Source organism: Ylistrum balloti, unplaced genomic scaffold, assembly GCF_031769215.1.
Source record: "Ylistrum balloti isolate Yb309-2 unplaced genomic scaffold, AGI_CSIRO_Ybal_v1 Utg371242, whole genome shotgun sequence".
Lineage (NCBI taxonomy): Eukaryota > Metazoa > Mollusca > Bivalvia > Pectinida > Pectinidae > Ylistrum > Ylistrum balloti.
In genome coordinates this window covers 363,549-382,999 of record NW_026782672.1, presented here as the reverse complement: position 1 = coordinate 382,999, position 19,451 = coordinate 363,549, and the positions used below count along the sequence as shown (strand labels likewise).

The window sequence follows — 19,451 nt, the reverse complement described above, 5'->3', positions numbered from 1 at the left end:
TTGAGGGATTTAATATGTCTCTGCTGAATACTGCCTACCACTGTTCTGGTAGTGAAATATTGCATGAAACTAAACCAATTTAACATAATTACAGCTAGAAAAAACTTTGGTAAATGTCCAACATTTCTAATATTTTACTTAATGCAGAATGACATTTTTAAAGCCTTACTTACATTTTTTTTCAAATCTATATTAACAAAAGAGTAATAAAACTAAAGATTCCCAGCAATAACACCACAACACATACAGACCAGGGAATTCATTGTCACCTATGTCACCAATCAAACACCACAACACATACAGACCGGGGAATTCATTGTCACCTATGTCACCAATCAAACACCACAACACATACAGACCAGGGAATTCATTGTCACCTATGTCACCAATCAAACACCACAACACATACAGACCAGGGAATTCATTGTCACCTATGTCACCAATCAAACACCACAACACATACAGACCAGGGAATTCATTGTCATGTCACCAATCAAACACCACAACACATACAGACCAGGGAATTCATTGTCACCTATGTCACCAATCAAACACCACAACACATACAGACCAGGGAATTCATTGTCACCTATGTCACCAATCAAACACCACAACACATACAGACCAGGGAATTCATTGTCACCTATGTCACCAATCAAACACCACAACACATACAGACCAGGGAATTCATTGTCACCTATGTCACCAATCAAACACCACAACACATACAGACCAGGGAATTCATTGTCATGTCACCAATCATTCATTGTCACACCAATCAAACACCACAACACATACAGACCAGGGAATTCATTGTCATGTCACCAATCAAACACCACAACACATACAGACCAGGGAATTCATTGTCACCTATGTCACCAATCAAACACCACAACACATACAGACCAGGGAATTCATTGTCACCTATGTCACCAATCAAACACCACAACACATACAGACCAGGGAATTCATTGTCACCTATGTCACCAATCAAACACCACAACACATACAGACCAGGGAATTCATTGTCACCTATGTCACCAATCAAACACCACAACACATACAGACCAGGGAATTCATTGTCACCTATGTCACCAATCAAACACCACAACACATACAGACCAGGGAATTCATTGTCACCTATGTCACCAATCAAACACCACAACACATACAGACCAGGGAATTCATTGTCATGTCACCAATCAAACACCACAACACATACAGACCAGGGAATTCATTGTCACCTATGTCACCAATCAAACACCACAACACATACAGACCAGGGAATTCATTGTCACCTATGTCACCAATCAAACACCACAACACATACAGACCAGGGAATTCATTGTCACCTATGTCACCAATCAAACACCACAACACATACAGACCAGGGAATTCATTGTCACCTATGTCACCAATCAAACACCACAACACATACAGACCAGGGAATTCATTGTCACCTATGTCACCAATCAAACACCACAACACATACAGACCAGGGAATTCATTGTCACCTATGTCACCAATCAAACACCACAACACATACAGACCGGGGAATTCATTGTCACCTATGTCACCAATCAAACACCACAACACATACAGACCGGGGAATTACCATGTCACCAATCAAACACCACAACACATACAGACCAGGGAATTCATTGTCATGTCACCAATCAAACACCACAACACATACAGACCAGGGAATTCATTGTCATGTCACCAATCAAACACCACAACACATACAGACCAGGGAATTCATTGTCAGCTATGTCACCAAACAAACACCACAACACATACAGACCAGGGAATTCATTGTCACCTATGTCACCAATCAAACACCACAACACATACAGACCAGGGAATTCATTGTCACCTATGTCACCAATCAAACACCACAACACATACAGACCAGGGAATTCATTGTCACCTATGTCACCAATCAAACACCACAACACATACAGACCAGGGAATTCACCAATGTCACCTATGTCACCAATCAAACACCACAACACATACAGACCAGGGAATTCATTGTCACCTCTGTCACCAATCAAACACCACAACACATACAGACCAGGGAATTCATTGTCACCTATGTCACCAATCAAACACCACAACACATACAGACCAGGGAATTCATTGTCACCTATGTCACCAATCAAACACCACAACACATACAGACCAGGGAATTCATTGTCACCTATGTCACCAATCAAACACCACAACACATACAGACCAGGGAATTCATTGTCACCTATGTCACCAATCAAACACCACAACACATACAGACCAGGGAATTCATTGTCACCTATGTCACCAATCAAACACCACAACACATACAGACCAGGGAATTCATTGTCACCTATGTCACCAATCAAACACCACAACACATACAGACCAGGGAATTCATTGTCATGTCACCAATCAAACACCACAACACATACAGACCAGGGAATTCATTGTCATGTCACCAATCAAACACCACAACACATACAGACCAGGGAATTCATTGTCATGTCACCAATCAAACACCACAACACATACAGACCAGGGAATTCATTGTCACCTATGTCACCAATCAAACACCACAACACATACAGACCAGGGAATTCATTGTCACCTATGTCACCAATCAAACACCACAACACATACAGACCGGGGAATTCATTGTCACCTATGTCACAAATCAAACACCACAACACATACAGACCGGGGAATTCATTGTCACCTATGTCACCAATCAAACACCACAACACATACAGACCAGGGAATTCATTGTCATGTCACCAATCAAACACCACAACACATACAGACCAGGGAATTCATTGTCACCTATGTCACCAATCAAACACCACAACACATACAGACCAGGGAATTCATTGTCACCTATGTCACCAATCAAACACCACAACACATACAGACCAGGGAATTCATTGTCACCTATGTCACCAATCAAACACCACAACACATACAGACCAGGGAATTCATTGTCACCTATGTCACCAATCAAACACCACAACACATACAGACCAGGGAATTCATTGTCACCTATGTCACCAATCAAACACCACAACACATACAGACCAGGGAATTCATTGTCACCTATGTCACCAATCAAACAATCATCTACTGTGTTCACTGAATGAGGTTACAAGCACTGGACGGCCTCCTGTACAGCAAAATTTCAATAATCAAATTCTAATAAATATGAAGGTTCAAGGGTCATATTTCTAATAAAAAAAATTAAATGGTGTTTTTATATAATAATTTGAATATTACAGGTCAAGATTTCAATAACAATCTGATTCACACAAAACAGTATCAATTATTCTATTGAGCATTTTCCAATAATACAGGAAAGGCACCAACGAGTGAAGAATGCCTGGAATGTGACAAATGAGCTGCAATCAATACTGGTCATACGCAACATAGTATAGAATTCAGCTTCAAAATTATCTGATGAAAACATCACAACAAGAATTGTGAGTTGCATTTAATGAGACTCGCTGGAGTGTGGCCTGGATTTCCATGAGGGAACACAATCCTTGGTTCAGATACAGCACTTTGTGATCAGATCCCACATCGATTAACGTATTGTAGGTTGTTTCAGTTTACATGGTATATTTCTACTGTACATGTGAAATAATTCTCATCATGAATTAATGAGAAGTCCACTGTATCCATGGGAAAGTATTCAATACAGTGTGGTTGTCTGGAATGTGAACAAATCAATCTATTAAATGACTTTAATGAAAATTCCTAGTGATTAGTGTCATGATGACTTTGATAACCAATAAATTAACCCACAGCCAACATGTTGGCTCCTGTACACATACAGCAAGCAGTTAACAATGAAACAAGGACCATTTTTAAATCACAGATGAATTGACTGTGAAGTGTAAAAAGATGATAAAATCAATACTAAAGTTGAGCAATAGTAAACAAAATCAATTTTCTAAACCTGGTTTTTTTTTTAATTATAACAAAAAAAATTTTGATCAGCGAACAAAATTTCGCTTGAATAATCATTAAAACTACTACAACAGGAAACAAATCTACATATCTGCTATGGAATGTCACACATGTAAACAATTACATGCATGAACTTCCACCTCCTTCAATCTCCACCCCCAGTAACACCTGCTCCACAACTCAGCATACACTTAATGTCAGGCTAAAACACTACAATGAACTCTCAATAATGAAGCCTTCCTCGTGACATTTGGGGCCACAAGTAAGGGTCATGTTCAACACAAAGTTTTACTCAGCTGTGAAATTCACCTGTCTATTCATGCTAAGAAATGCAGCTTTTTGTTGATTTCGAAAACTTGCTCAAGCATTGCCTGGGACAATAAAGATTGAAGCCTATGTACGAAAGTACCGACCTCTAATGCTGACCAATAGTCACCATATTAATTGAACAGCTTTAAACTTTATCTTCGGAAAATATTTCCTGTGTTACTTAAATTTATCAAATTCAATTGATGATATATTCAGTATCATCTTATTTATGCATCACACCTTAATTAAATATTATCAATATACTGACAGTGTCTTCAAACACCTTAAGCTGACCAGCTGAACCAGTAATGGCACAGCTATAGCTGGCCCTAAATGACACCGGTTAGATCTGGACTTCCGGGGTATGCATACCCCTAACAAGGGCTCGGTCAAAAATTTGCATTAGAGAGGAGATGCATACCCCTAACAAGGACTCGGTCACAAATTAGCATTAGAGAGGAGATGCAAATAAAGGACACTATGGAGCATACATTCAGCAAAGGCTTTTTGAAATTATCACTTGAAATTGTCGCACGGTCTCAAGGTATAAATTTGTCAGCTGGCACTCCGAGTTTTCACCTGTCAAGTCATTATCTGGGGTTTTAGTTCACAAAACGTAAGATGGTTTACACGGATATTCACATGTAGTCTTGTAATGAATGTTATGCGTTAGCTACCACTGAGTAACATTTAACAAAGAAATGTCTGTGTACCGATTCCATCTGTGTTAAAGTACACAAATAAACCTTTCAGAAGACAGTAACATGGTATTCGATGGGAAGCGATACCCTGCACCGATAATGCATCAAATTGTTAAAGAATTGTACCTTTGTACAGGGTTTACAATTTGTTGGTTGATACTATAACCCCTGAAATATATATTTTACTTATTGTATACAAGCACATGTATTCGTATTGGAATTTTTAACAAAGAAAAACAAATCCAATACATCAAATACTCGGCTTGCTATTTCATTTTTATTTGCCATCCATTGTCATTCTCTCCCCCCCCCCCATATATTCAATATTCAAGAAAAAATTCCTTACTAGAAAAATTCAATTCAAACATATACCACATTCTGACCAAAAACCCTCTGTTCCAATAACCTTATACATGTAGACTTTTTTTGGTGTACTAAAATTTTAACACCTCATCATAATTTTGTTTCATTGCTGGATTAGTTGGCCCTTAAACAACCAGTTAGTTCCATTCTGAGGAGGGGCTTTTGTAGTAGCTGGTGGCTACCACAATCAACTATTTATGAGAGGCTTGATACATGGTATCCAGAACAAAAGGGGTAAATTAAGTTTTTCCTATGGACACAACCATGTGAAAATGGACTGGTCATTCCTCAGCTCACTGACAAACAAACTCCGCCTTAGGAACGTAGTGTCAAACCCTGTATCTTGGATTTTCAACTGACGTAGGCCAAAAATTTAACAGCCTGAGGTATCACAGCCCCAGCATATATTGATGATTTAATTGCACACTCACAACAGAGAACATTATACAGAACTCCCCAAAATGTTTACAGCATTAGATCCACTAAATAAAAAATTACCAAATACTAAATAAAGTCACTAGGACTAAATTTCAAGTAAATTGTTATTCAATTTCCTCTGATGTGAGCTTGTTTATCAAAAGTACTCATGCATGCAGAAAATAAACATTAATAAAGCCCCCAAAAATTACAATTCTGATTTGGTACTGAGAGAATGTCTTGTTGGCCTGGACCACTAACACTATTCCGGAGGAAGCTAGATTGGTACCTGACATTTTAATGAGACCAAACCACTAGACTACAGCGGATCACGACAGGAGAAATCACAGCTCATTATCAAGGCAAAAGTCTTACAAAATCTCTGATGCTTGGCAATGTTGGTCCCTCCCTGCTTTGTGTGCCATGGGTGATATATGGGTTCGGTAGAATTTCTGAATTCCCTATAATTATCCCCCTTCATCATGTATATGTAAAGATTGAGTTCAGTCACACAATGACCTGCTAACTCTAGCTAGCTTAACAAGTTCATAGATCTAAATGAAAAAGAAAACAATGTCATACCTTAAATTTCATAAAATCTCAAATTTCACTTCATCTAATTGAAAAAAAATAAAACTGAAATAAAAAAAAATGTCATCAATAAATAGAAGGAAAACACAAGAAAAAATTAATAAGACCTTTCAACTATGATTCCACTAAAGCTGGACTCTGTATTTAAAAACTGCCATTGAAATCCTCAGTCTAAATGAAGCAGGCTAATTTCCTTGTAACAGAGACTTTATCCCTTATTATTTTGATTGCAACATATCCATGTATCTCTAATAAGTATCTTTATTAGGAGAACTAGTTATACCAAGAGTTGCTGAAATAATCTTCTTAAATGTTGGGGTTTCAAAACAAACTGGTAGTCATATATATCCTGCTTTAAGCCCATGGGGCTAACTATTACTTCTTAGTCGACAGCATATGATGGTGGAAACAAGGCTTAATGACAACATGGTACCTACACCATAGAAATAAGTCAGCAACAGATACTGATGGACTTATTACAAGGGATGAACTTATTACAAGGAATGGACTTATTACAAGGGATGAACATATTACAAGTGATGGACTTATTACAAGGAATGAGCATATTACAAGGAATGGACTTATTACAAGGAATACACTTATTACAAGTAATACACTTATTACAAGGAATGGACTTATTACAAGTGATGGACTTATTACAAGGAATACACTTATTACAAGTAATACACTTATTACAAGGAATGGACTTATTACAAGTGATGGACTTATTACAAGGAATGGACTTATTACAAGTGATGGACTTATTACAAGTGATGGACTTATTACAAGGAATGGACTTATTACAAGTGATACACTTATTACAAGGAATACACTTATTACAAGTAATACACTTATTACAAGGAATGAGCATATTACAAGGAATGGACTTATTACAAGGAATACACTTATTACAAGTAATACACTTATTACAAGGAATGGACTTATTACAAGGAATACACTTATTACAAGTAATACATTTATTACAAGTAATGGACTTATTACAAGTGATGGACTTATTACAAGGAATGGACTTATTACAAGTGATGGACTTATTACAAGTGATGGACTTATTACAAGGAATGAACATATTACAAGTGATACACTTATTACAAGGAATACACTTATTACAAGTAATACACTTATTACAAGGAATGGACTTATTACAAGGAATGGACTTATTACAAGGAATGGACTTATTACAAGGAATGGACTTATTACAAGGAATGGACTTATTACAAGGAATGGACTTATTACAAGGAATGGACTTATTACAAGGAATGGACTTATTACAAGGAATGGACTTATTACAAGGGATGGACTTATTACAAGGAATGGACTTATTACAAGGGATGGACTTATTACAAGTGATGGACTTATTACAAGGAATGAACATATTACAAGTGATACACTTATTACAAGTAATACACTTATTACAAGGAATGGACTTATTACAAGGAATGGACTTATTACAAGGGATGAACTTATTACAAGTAATGGACTTATTACAAGGAATACACTTATTACAAGTAATACACTTATTACAAGGAATGGACTTATTACAAGGAATACACTTATTACAAGGAATACACTTATTACAAGTAATACACTTATTACAAGTAATGGACTTATTACAAGTGATGGACTTATTACAAGGGATGGACTTATTACAAGTGATGGACTTATTACAAGGAATGAGCATATTACAAGGAATGGACTTATTACAAGGAATACACTTATTACAAGTAATACACTTATTACAAGTAATACACTTATTACAAGGAATGGACTTATTACAAGTAATACACTTATTACAAGTAATACACTTATTACAAGGAATGGACTTATTACAAGGAATGGACTTATTACAAGTAATACACTTATTACAAGGAATGGACTTATTACAAGGAATGGACTTATTACAAGTGATGGACTTATTACAAGGAATGGACTTATTACAAGTGATGGACTTATTACAAGTGATGGACTTATTACAAGTGATGGACTTATTACAAGGAATGGACTTATTACAAGGAATGGACTTATTACAAGGAATGGACTTATTACAAGTAATGGACTTATTACAAGGAATGGACTTATTACAAGGAATGGACTTATTACAAGGAATGGACTTATTACAAGGAATGGACTTATTACAAGTGATGGACTTATTACAAGTGATGGACTTATTACAAGTGATGGACTTATTACAAGTGATGGACTTATTACAAGGAATGGACTTCTTTGCAGATTATTTCACTACTTATTATTTCGAAAGTACAAATAGCAGAAGATTTTTAATGAAGTGTTTCGAAATCATTAAAATCAATTGCGGACTTGTATCCTATTATAAATCACAGGCTAAATTTACTTTATAGTGTGCTTGGGTTAATACATCAAAGTTTGATAATTAAACAGTCTTTCAGTTAATACATCAAAGTTTGATAGTTATGATCTGAACTAAATACATCAAAGTTTGATAATTAAACAGTGATGATCTTAATCATCAAAGTTTGATAATTAAACAGCGATGACTTTCAGTTAATACATCAAAGTTTGATAATTAAACAGTGATGAGAACTTTCAGTTAATACATCAAAGTTTGATAGTTAGACAGTGATGAGAACTTTCAGTGTTTGATAATTAAACAGTGATGAGAACTTTCAGTTAATACATCAAAGTTTGATAATTAAACAGCGATGAGAACTTTCAGTTAATACATCAAAGTTTGATAATTAAACAGTGATGAGAACTTTCAGTTAATACATCAAAGTTTGATAATTAAACAGTGATGAGAACTTTCAGTTAATACATCAAAGTTTGATAGTTAGACAGTGATGAGAACTTTCAGTTAATACATCAAAGTTTGATAATTAAACAGTGATGAGAACTTTCAGTTAATACATCAAAGTTTGATAATTAAACAGTGATGAGAACTTTCAGTTAATACATCAAAGTTTGATAATTAAACAGTGATGAGAACTTTCAGTTAATACATCAAAGTTTGATAGTTAGACAGTGATGAGAACTTTCAGTTAATACATCAAAGTTTGATAATTAAACAGCGATGAGAACTTTCAGTTAATACATCAAAGTTTGATAATTAAACAGCGATGAGAACTTTCAGTTAATACATCAAAGTTTGATAGTTAGACAGTGATGAGAACTTTCAGTTAATACACATACATCATTTATGACATTCTGTTTTATATATAAACATGCATTCTTGTGTATCCTGGTCGTTTACTTCCTCAATGTAAGAACTCAACGATGACAATTCTAACCACTTACAGCAAATACTTCCTGGATATCATTTAATATTTTTCAAAAATTCACGTATAAATGATTTTGTTGTATAGAACACTAATCTTGATTTTAAAAAACTGCACAGATTAGCGGTATGCACAACAACAAATGGAACAGAAGTGGAGGCCATGTGTGCTGCGTGTTTAACTGTTTTACACCTGGGTCTTATCACACTGGAATGCCCAAGGCATAGATATAATATACACTACTGTTAGTCATACCTCTGGAGTACTGTGATAATCACACACTTTTCACAACACACCACAATTATGTTACAATTATCAGCAGGCAGTCCTGACTAACACCACCGACTCATCACTTGAATTAATTACGTATTGGGCATTTCATGACTCCCAAAAAAGATGTATGACCCCAGTAGTGTTCCTTGTTGTATTATTCAGGATGAACCGGACATAGACAACTGGATCAATAAGGCAGACGGAACCATCCTCAGTCAACAGTAACATAAGGACTAATACACTGAAAGTTATCAACCAGATGCCATACAATAGTGATACAAGACTTCAGTCTCCCGAGGATGAAAGATTTCAGACGACATTACCCTGACACAGTATTAGCAGATGTGCAAATGTACACACTACAGCTATACATGTTATAGGGACCATTTCTTCCATGTAAAAGTTTTTAGGTTTTTTTTGTTTTTTTTTCAATTTTTTCCATGTAAGAACAGGCTGAATTCCTCACATGCCACCTTACACATGTAATATGTAGGACAGAGCAGAGACCACAGTTCACCTCATCCATCCATCCCTCCCCCTTTCCCCTCTAACAGTATCAGCAACCCTAACAAGAAACCTTGACAACCTCAGCCACTATAGGTACAGCTCAGCAGCACAGATGGCAGCACAGGCAGGTTGTAGTCGGTGATTAGATCCTGATTACACTGCCTAGCTGCCACTTATATAGGTGAGCCTACAAGTAGCCTTAGTGATAAGAATGTCTTCGACCCAGAAAATTACCACTAAGTTCAATGATTAACCTATAAAAAGTTTTGAAGTTTATATATATATAAACCTTTGTTCAGACAGATTCCGTCTCAATCTTGGTCCCTTTATAATATATCCCACTGAAGTCTTATATAATCACATGAACTAAACACATGATTTCCTCAGGTACTCCAGATTTACAAATCGATGCAGAAAGGGGAATTTGGTTTGTACATAAACCTGTAGACAAATACAACAAAAAAAAGCTATTTATAGATCAAGTGTTTTCTAAGACCCAGGTACTTGATATTATTGTAGAAAATGTGTATACACTCCACAGTAAGAAAATTCCTCCTGATGTCTGTACATAGCTTGCCTGACCTTCAGACCCTGCAGCCTTTCATCTGTCAGATCAGCAGGGTAACACAGCAATCTTTTATACACTTGCACATTTTTCACCTCATAAAAGAGTGGCTTTGTGAACAGGACATTGTAGCTTTATCACAAGTTCATTGGACTAATATCAACCCACAATCTCCCTCCTGGAATAGCTACCTTTCTCTAGTCAGGTTGATACTGTTGATTTTGATCAGTTTATCTCCTAAATCTAATGCTGTTTGCCTTGTTTACCTACATACATCAATGAAAAGAGATTTAACATGGAATCAAATATTTTCAGCATTGCTATATTTGTAAAAAAAAAAAAAAATTAAAAGTCAATTTTCACCAAAATCATAGGTATATTTCAACATAAAATCAATTTCTGAATTTCATGGTTTTTTTTTTAAATACTAGTTCATTTGTTTTGTGTTCATGTTCCCCTCAAAAATGAAAAATGAAAAAATTACTTATGAAAACTGTTTTGGAAACTGGATATGTGATTTTAAGATCAGAATTTAAAGATAATTTGCCTTTTTTTATATGATAAATGTCCTTCCAACAAGCATGGTTATATAACAGTAAGTTATATAACATAAGGACAGGTGTCAGGAGAGATTCCAAGGGAAGAAACAGTCTGATCAGTGCGAGAGGTGTCCCACAATTTGTCACCTCTTACAACGTTCAGCGAGACATGGCAGGGAGAGATTCCTTCCCTGTCTAGAGAAGAAGTAGTCTCCCATCTGCAATGGGTGCCCCACAATTTGTCACCTCTTACAACGTGCAGCGACACATGGCAGGGAGACATTCCTTCCCTGTCTAGAGAAGAAGTAGTTTCCCATCTGCAATGGGTGCCCCACAATTTGTCACCTCTTACAGCATGCAGAGAGACATGGCAGGGAGATTCCTGTCTCTTTCACAGGTTCTTGTATGTTACTACTATGTCTCTGTTGTATATGGTAATAGAGTAGAGACTATATGGAATGATATCTGGTCACACAACAACAATCAACTTCTATAACCAAACAAGGATCAGGAACAACCATAGGACTGACAGTGGTATTCCCACACAGATATATACGTACTTCCTTTATACTGTCAACTATACATCAATTGTATTCTTCAACCACACCGGTGAATCCTTCCTTCCTGTCAACCTCACCAAATATGCATAGTAATTTCCTGATAGAAATGACCTTCCAACATCATATTAATGAAACTGGGACCTGATAGAGGGACAAAATCAAAGTACTTGATATATCAGTTATAAAAGGTTGTATCAATTCAACACAGTATAATTTTACTCTTTAAGTTAATAGATCTACGCTCTTTGTCATTACTATTCATTATAAATTTAATCTGACTTTTAGAACTCTTTTAGCAAATTTGTTTGTAAAACAAAAAGTTAGACACAAAAAGTTAAAAAATATCAAAATTGCAGTTTGGTGACACGAAACAGTTTTGCCAAAACAAAGCACTATTCCAATACCAAGTCTCAGGTGCTATGTTAAAAGCATGTTTGATACACAAAAATAAACATTGAAACTATTGTCATTCTATTTTTAAATCACAGCTGCCAAGTTTGATAATCTGAATTAAAAGTTAATATTTCAGATTGAATACTTTTAAATGTAACCTTACTTTAACAATAATTTAGTTTCACATCAAAAATCAAGTCATAAGTGCCAGTTAAACCTGTTTTATCATTTTCATACTGACAGATATTTAATACAATATTTAGCATCTAACAGGCCCAAGGGGCAAAGACTTGAATTTATGACTAATTATGACTATAAATAACAGGTGTTTGGGAATGGGCCTTAACACAGTATTTGATGGTAATATTTTACTACTGCAAAGCAAAAAATAAAAATGGGCTTACAACTAGACCTGGGCTTATTGCAGGGAAACTCGGGTACTATCATAACAACGAATGCAAAACAGATATCAACAAACCCTCTGACTTCTCAAATATCAGTAATCAATTAATTATGTTACAATACATATCAGAATAACACCATATCAGGTAAAATTATCACAATTACTTAACATTCCTGAAAACATATCTTTCTAAAAACAATGGGATTTTCATTACAAAAGATTACATCATATTTAATTTTTACCTTACAATATACCCTTCAGACAGTAGGTACACGAGTCTGAAATAAATACACTCTTAGCTATTTTAGTATACTTGTCTCATAATCTTGATTGAGACAATGATACATCTCTGTAGACATCATACATCTATTTAGGTACGTTTAAATGCTTTGAGTGTCACTAAAGAGTCTCCTTCTCCGTTCTGACAGACCTGTCGATCTGACTTATGATAAAACACTTCAATGAACACTTTGGTGGTGTGACAATGTAAATCACTGACAAGGTCTACTGAACTACAGACAACCTCAATACCTTTAACTGTTACCCAACCCAACACTGACTAAACTCTCCAACACTGACTAAACTCTTTTACGAAATAAGTGTTTTGTTTTACTGCTTATAGATCAGACTGGAGATCTGACTTGTGAAGATTCATCAGTAATTGCTGTAAAATGTGGAGGAGTGGTACAGCATTACACCAAATTTAGCCATTAGTTTATGATGTATCATCAGTGATGGAAGAGGTCCAAAGGTCCCATTACATATCACAGAAATTTCAGTTTAGTGTAGCAGACCGATTAAACAGGATTCGTCATAAATAACAACAGATTTTACAGAAATATATTCTCACCCCTAAGACAGGGACAATCATATAATAGATTTTATTCTCCTCTTACATTTTTATCATATTGATACAATTATACAATATTAGACATTACATTCTATAGGAATGCTTTAATTTGAGTAATGAAATGAATCTCATATCATTTTTTAACTTTCCTTTTTTTAAGTTAAAAACACTAACCTAGTTCAAACGTTATATAATAATATTTCTTGTGCAACAACATATTTTTCGTTTTTTTTTTCTTTTATGGATCAATCAGGAAATAAGTATTCTTTTTAATATTTTCTAAAACTGAAACAGTTACCCAACAATGAGAAAATTCCCTATTTTAATAATGGCCATAACCTTGCTATGTAAAGCCAAGGTTTCAACAAGTCTAAAATTTAAACAGATCAGAAATGACAAGTCTGACGGGATATCAGCAGTAAATATTTAGTCTTTTAAAGTGTAATAGACAAGCTCTGACATATCCATACTGATCCCGTAAATAGTGTGTAAGACGTCTGTACTATAATTTGTCTAAGTACCTTTGTTACGGGATGTTAAGCTTGGCCATTCACTGCTGATCTACTAACACATATTGTTCATATCAATATGATCTCCCGATATTAAAGAAAAAATGTCTGATTCTCAAACCAAACTAGAACAGACAAAAACTATTTGAATTGTAAGTAATTATTTCAGGAAAGCCTGTCTACAAGCCACTAGTACCATTGTGGCTTTTCTGTAATAAGCTACCACCTAGCCCCTGGACATAGATATCAGTAAGGTAATTTGTACAGAATTCAGATTCCAAAGAGAAGTGGATGAGTAAAATGCGATCAATGAAGTGGTACACATGTAAGTGTAAGCCTTAATGCCTGGCCAGATGATACTTGGGAGACTATCAAAAAATCTACTATGAGATATTTGTTATATGTGTTAATGGTTCTAATCATATTTAATAAACTAAGCCATACATCAACCCATATTCACGGTTGTATTTCCTATTCACAATACCTGCCATTTTTTCACACTTCTAAAGGGGCAGAAAAGTGTGTGAGCAATATTTTTGACTAGCCACGACACCTTGCACTTTGTCACTGTTAAATAGTGTTACAGTTACGGTCTGTCTGTCTGCCCGTCTGTCTGTCTGTCAGTCGGTCTGGTCAGACGTATACTCATAAACATAGATATTGGTAAAAAAGGTAAACTTCACATTCTAACTGATGTAGATAGAGACCATACAATCATGATCCAAATATTCTGGAGGTTTTCTCACCACAAATATTTCCTGTATTCGTCAAAATAACTGATATCTTTTTATTGTACATCACACTGGTACAACAATATACCAGTTCTCAGTGAGAGTACACATGAACCATCAATTGTTTCCTTTATAATATGTGAAGGTCATGACAAGAAAAAGAAAGTTCAGTACATAAAGTGACTTCTAGCCACTTTGATCACAATTCATCTAAAGACCATTCAAACAATGGCTGGATGGCTGACAATTAAAGAGAAAATCAGGTGGCAGAGTTACATGTATTCAGTAGGGACACCTAGGTGAGTGGGGAATGAAAAACTTGAGTGGAGGAAGTAAATAAGTAGCAGCTGGACAGTAGAACAATTTTTTAAATGGTAGCTTGGTATTAGGACAACTTGACCTGTGGTTGCTGCTGGTAAGCAAGCACACAAGATCTATGATTCATGTTTCTGAGGATGAAATAGTAATAATACAGAAAGTGACTCCGTCTGTGGCAAAACAAAAACAACTCCTGTACATTTCTATCTATAAACTAATTACCTTATTCACTTCTACAAATATTACAGAATTAAATAACCTAGGAAAATCCATATATCATGGAAGTTTAGTACGCTCTACTCTGATGGTAAGTAATTAGATTTTTATTCTGTATTGTTATACTATATATATCTTTGGTCATGATTTTTTATGAATTCATTTACAATATTGATTTCATAAAGTAAATTACTGTAAATCATGTGAAGTACATGTGTATTCCACACAAATCTGACCTTGAATTGGATGTACATGAAATTGTATTACAACAGTTGTATGGATAAGATGTAATCCTCGAGATGAAATAAAGAATTTATTATAACATGATCTTGTCCCACCATGATCTAGCTTTGTTGAATAGAAAACTAAATCTATTGAAGGTGGAGATTGTGTCTGAGACACCAGTTAGAGATCCTGTGTCCAGCTACAGATCTATTCACAAGAAAGAATAAGGTGTCAAGGAGGATTTGGCTGGACCTCAGCAGGACATTGTTGACTGTAAGCCATCACAGGTCTATGTAATGTACACACAGATAATTCCACTCCCATTTCCCTTCAAAGACATAGCTGTTTTGACCAGCCAGAAATAACTGGGTAGGCTGGTATACAGGACTTACCCACCCAACAGGCCACCGGTGACCACTCACTCTTACAGTACGTCACACACCAAAAAGTCATAGGTCACACTGGTGACAGTCTGAAAGCCTTCACTTACCACATGAACAGCAAACAAAGCACTTGGTATGATACAGGTTGCCCATGGCCTGGCAGGCTTCACTGGATCCTGCCACACGATCTCCACACGCAAAGCACTGGCCTGAAACAGACAGCAATAAGTCAAACTACATCAACACAACACACTGGCCTGAAAACAGACAGCAATAAGTCAAACTACATCCACACAAAGCACTGGCCTGAAAACAGACAGCAATAAGTCAAACTGCATCCACACAAACACTGGCCTGAAAACAGACAGCAATAAGTCAAACTACATCCACACAAAGCACTGGCCTGAAAACAGACAGCAATAAGTCAAACTGCATCCACACAAACACTGGCCTGAAAACAGACAGCAATAAGTCAAACTACATCCACACAAAGCACTGGCCTGAAAACAAACAGCAATAAGTTGAAACATACCCACACAAAGCAATGGCCTGACATAAATAGCATTAAGAAAAAAAGCCTGTCCATGCAAAGATAGCCTGAAACAAACAGCTATTAGTCAAATTCTATCTATGCAAAGCACTGACTTGAAACAAAAATAGCAATGAGTGAAAACTTCATCCATGCAAAGCAATGACCTGAAACACAAAGTAATTATTTAAAATCTTAAAATCTATCCTAGCAAATTCAAGCATCTGCAAACAAAGTATAGATCCTTAATGCATAAAAGTAAGTTCTAGAGAAATCTTTTTTCCCAATCATTAATAGTCAATTAAAAATATAACTGGGTCAAGGCCACTGGTCGTTGGAGTTTGAATATCTTGACAATACCAACATCATGTGACATTTGACCTTAAGATACTTTTATATACAGTTTATAAAGTCTCATGTGACATTTGACCTTAAGATAATTTTATATACAGTATATAAAGTCTAAAACAAAACACTTACAAATTTTGGTAACTTAGTGACACTATTCTAATGGCTATATTTTTTATTTACTTTCAAAATGAATATCATAAATAATTCAGAATTTGCATCTTTTGTACAGAATTTGATTTTTGTATATTGTGTAAAAAAAAACATTTTTAGAGAAATTCTTGAAATGTACACTAGAAGTGTGCATTAAGCTTTATAAGTGAGGTTTGATACTGACTTCTGAAGAACTTGTTTCAATGTTCATGGACCCGAGACACAACCACTTTAGAGGAAAGTTTAGTTTTCTACCCCAAAACAGACTCACATTCCAGGGGGACAGGTGGTCAATGCTAATGAAAACAAGAACCCCTTGAATGTGGATCGACCGTTAGAGGTAAAAGGGTGTAATAATCCCAAAGACCATACCAGTGAATACGGAGAAATTGTCCACAGTGAACCTGGTATGTCTAACACTTACCTGTGTTTGATTAAATTCTCAAAAGCTACTGTAGCTTGATGAAAATCATCTGTTCACTTGGATATCAAAATACTTCACATACAGGTAAACAATGGAACACAAAGAATAGTGCTTCGATAAAAGTGAAACTTTAAAAAGTTCAACAATTTTAAGTGCAAACAAATGAAAACTTCTGAAAAGATTTAAAAGCTTCATTCAAGCATTCTCAAATAGTTGAAGTAAAATTCCTCACATCAGTATAATAAATAACAAATTAACAATTCTTATAGAGTTTACTTAGTGTTTTCAGTATGTTATGAGAATCACAGAGAATTCTGCTGTTAAATGTATATCTCTAGACGGCATCCGTAAAGGCGACACCAGCCTGTTGCTGGGTATACCCATGGTGACACAAAGAACTGTGAGCATGACTCATGCTATGCGCATCCGATCACCTGACAGCGCCTATTCTTCTAGAAAGCGTCATAATTTGTCATTAAAAGCAAAATAAAATAAAGTCTTTTGAAAGTAAATTAAATGCCACCTCGAAAAAAAAATGTTTTAAAATTCAATATTCAACGTTACTTCTGGTAGGTTTAATTTTGTGCGGTTGAATAGTCACCATGAAATAAAGCGGAGACATAAAAACAGCATGATTCATGTCCTGTGTTTGTCCACATTTTATTGTTTATCTTTCAGTCTTAAATGTTTTTGTGGACATACAATAACTGTAGTGTAGCTTTATTATACCTATTCAGGAATGGTGTAGGAACAGTATTATATTTACCTAAATTATTAAAGATATCTATGTTAGAGATTGAGTGTTAAGTCTATATACTATTACTTGTCTGGACAGTTCTGATTTCACAAGAGCCTTTCAACTAATTTTGAAGTAAATGACATTTTGAATCTGATTCTTCAAAACCTAGCATTAAAATTTTCAAATTCCGACCTATGGTATAATTGTAAATGATTTTATAACCACAAAATTATAATTTTCTCAATGAATCCTTTTTACTGCTCAGTTCAAAAGCATCCAAGAATTCTAGCATCAACTAAGTGATTCTATGATTGCTTGTAAATATCAGAGTTGATTCTTAAAGGGGTCGATAAGGGAAATGAATTGTAAAGGGGAGATGGACCTCTCAGCTACTCTATATTGTTTTACATGTAAAATCCACCAATAAAAAATAAGCTTCTTGAACTTTGTGATTTAGAATGTGTACACCTGGACCTTAATCACAGCGGATAACTAGTAACAGTAAAAGATTGGCAGATATATACTCTATCCATATCTACCTGTTTAATACAATGATTAAAACACCAGGAATGTCCTTACATAGTGCAAAACAGTCATAAGAAGGCTACCTGTAATCAGCTGCTCTATGTACCTGTATAGATATTTATAGAGCACAATGACGTTGTACTTTATTTGACAATGTAAAAACTCTTAACCCTGGATATTAAGTACATGTACTTTTACCCCCTTCCCCTTGACAGAACATTTTGTTCAAATATATCAAAATTCATTGAAAAATATCTCGGTGTGAACACAACTTTTACCACGATGAAATATACTAGAGGAAAAAAAATGCACTATCACAGATAGTGTTTTCCTGAATAGTGTTTAAACAAGAGTACTCTTCGCCATTTCCTGATCCAAATCAGTAGCGTGTATGCCCATCCTTGGCTTCAGTCACTGCTCTTACTCTCCTTAACAATGCACCATTAAGGTGTTTATTGTTCTTTGAGGGATATATGAGGTGTTGATACACTTCCTAACCCTCCTGTACAGCTCATCTAACAAATGCTAGATTCAGGACAAATCTAGAACGTATAGTAGCCAATCGAGAACGGGGTTGTTTAGAACCACAAAGTCACAGTAAACCCTAATCACTACATATTATTGCTGTAAGATTGT

At 35.4% G+C, this 19,451-nt stretch overlaps 1 protein-coding gene across 2 annotated transcripts in view; it reads right to left on the bottom strand.

Annotated features, from left to right (window-relative positions):
• Positions 1–19,451, bottom strand: part of LOC132561606 (Wilms tumor protein 1-interacting protein homolog) — a 62,407-nt gene that overhangs the window by 36,892 nt on the left and 6,064 nt on the right. For both annotated transcript variants that reach the window (XM_060226304.1, XM_060226305.1), the window contains exon 2: positions 16,205–16,306. In XM_060226304.1, coding sequence (XP_060082287.1) covers positions 16,205–16,306 — 102 coding nt within the window. The remainder of the gene's footprint in view (positions 1–16,204; positions 16,307–19,451) is intronic.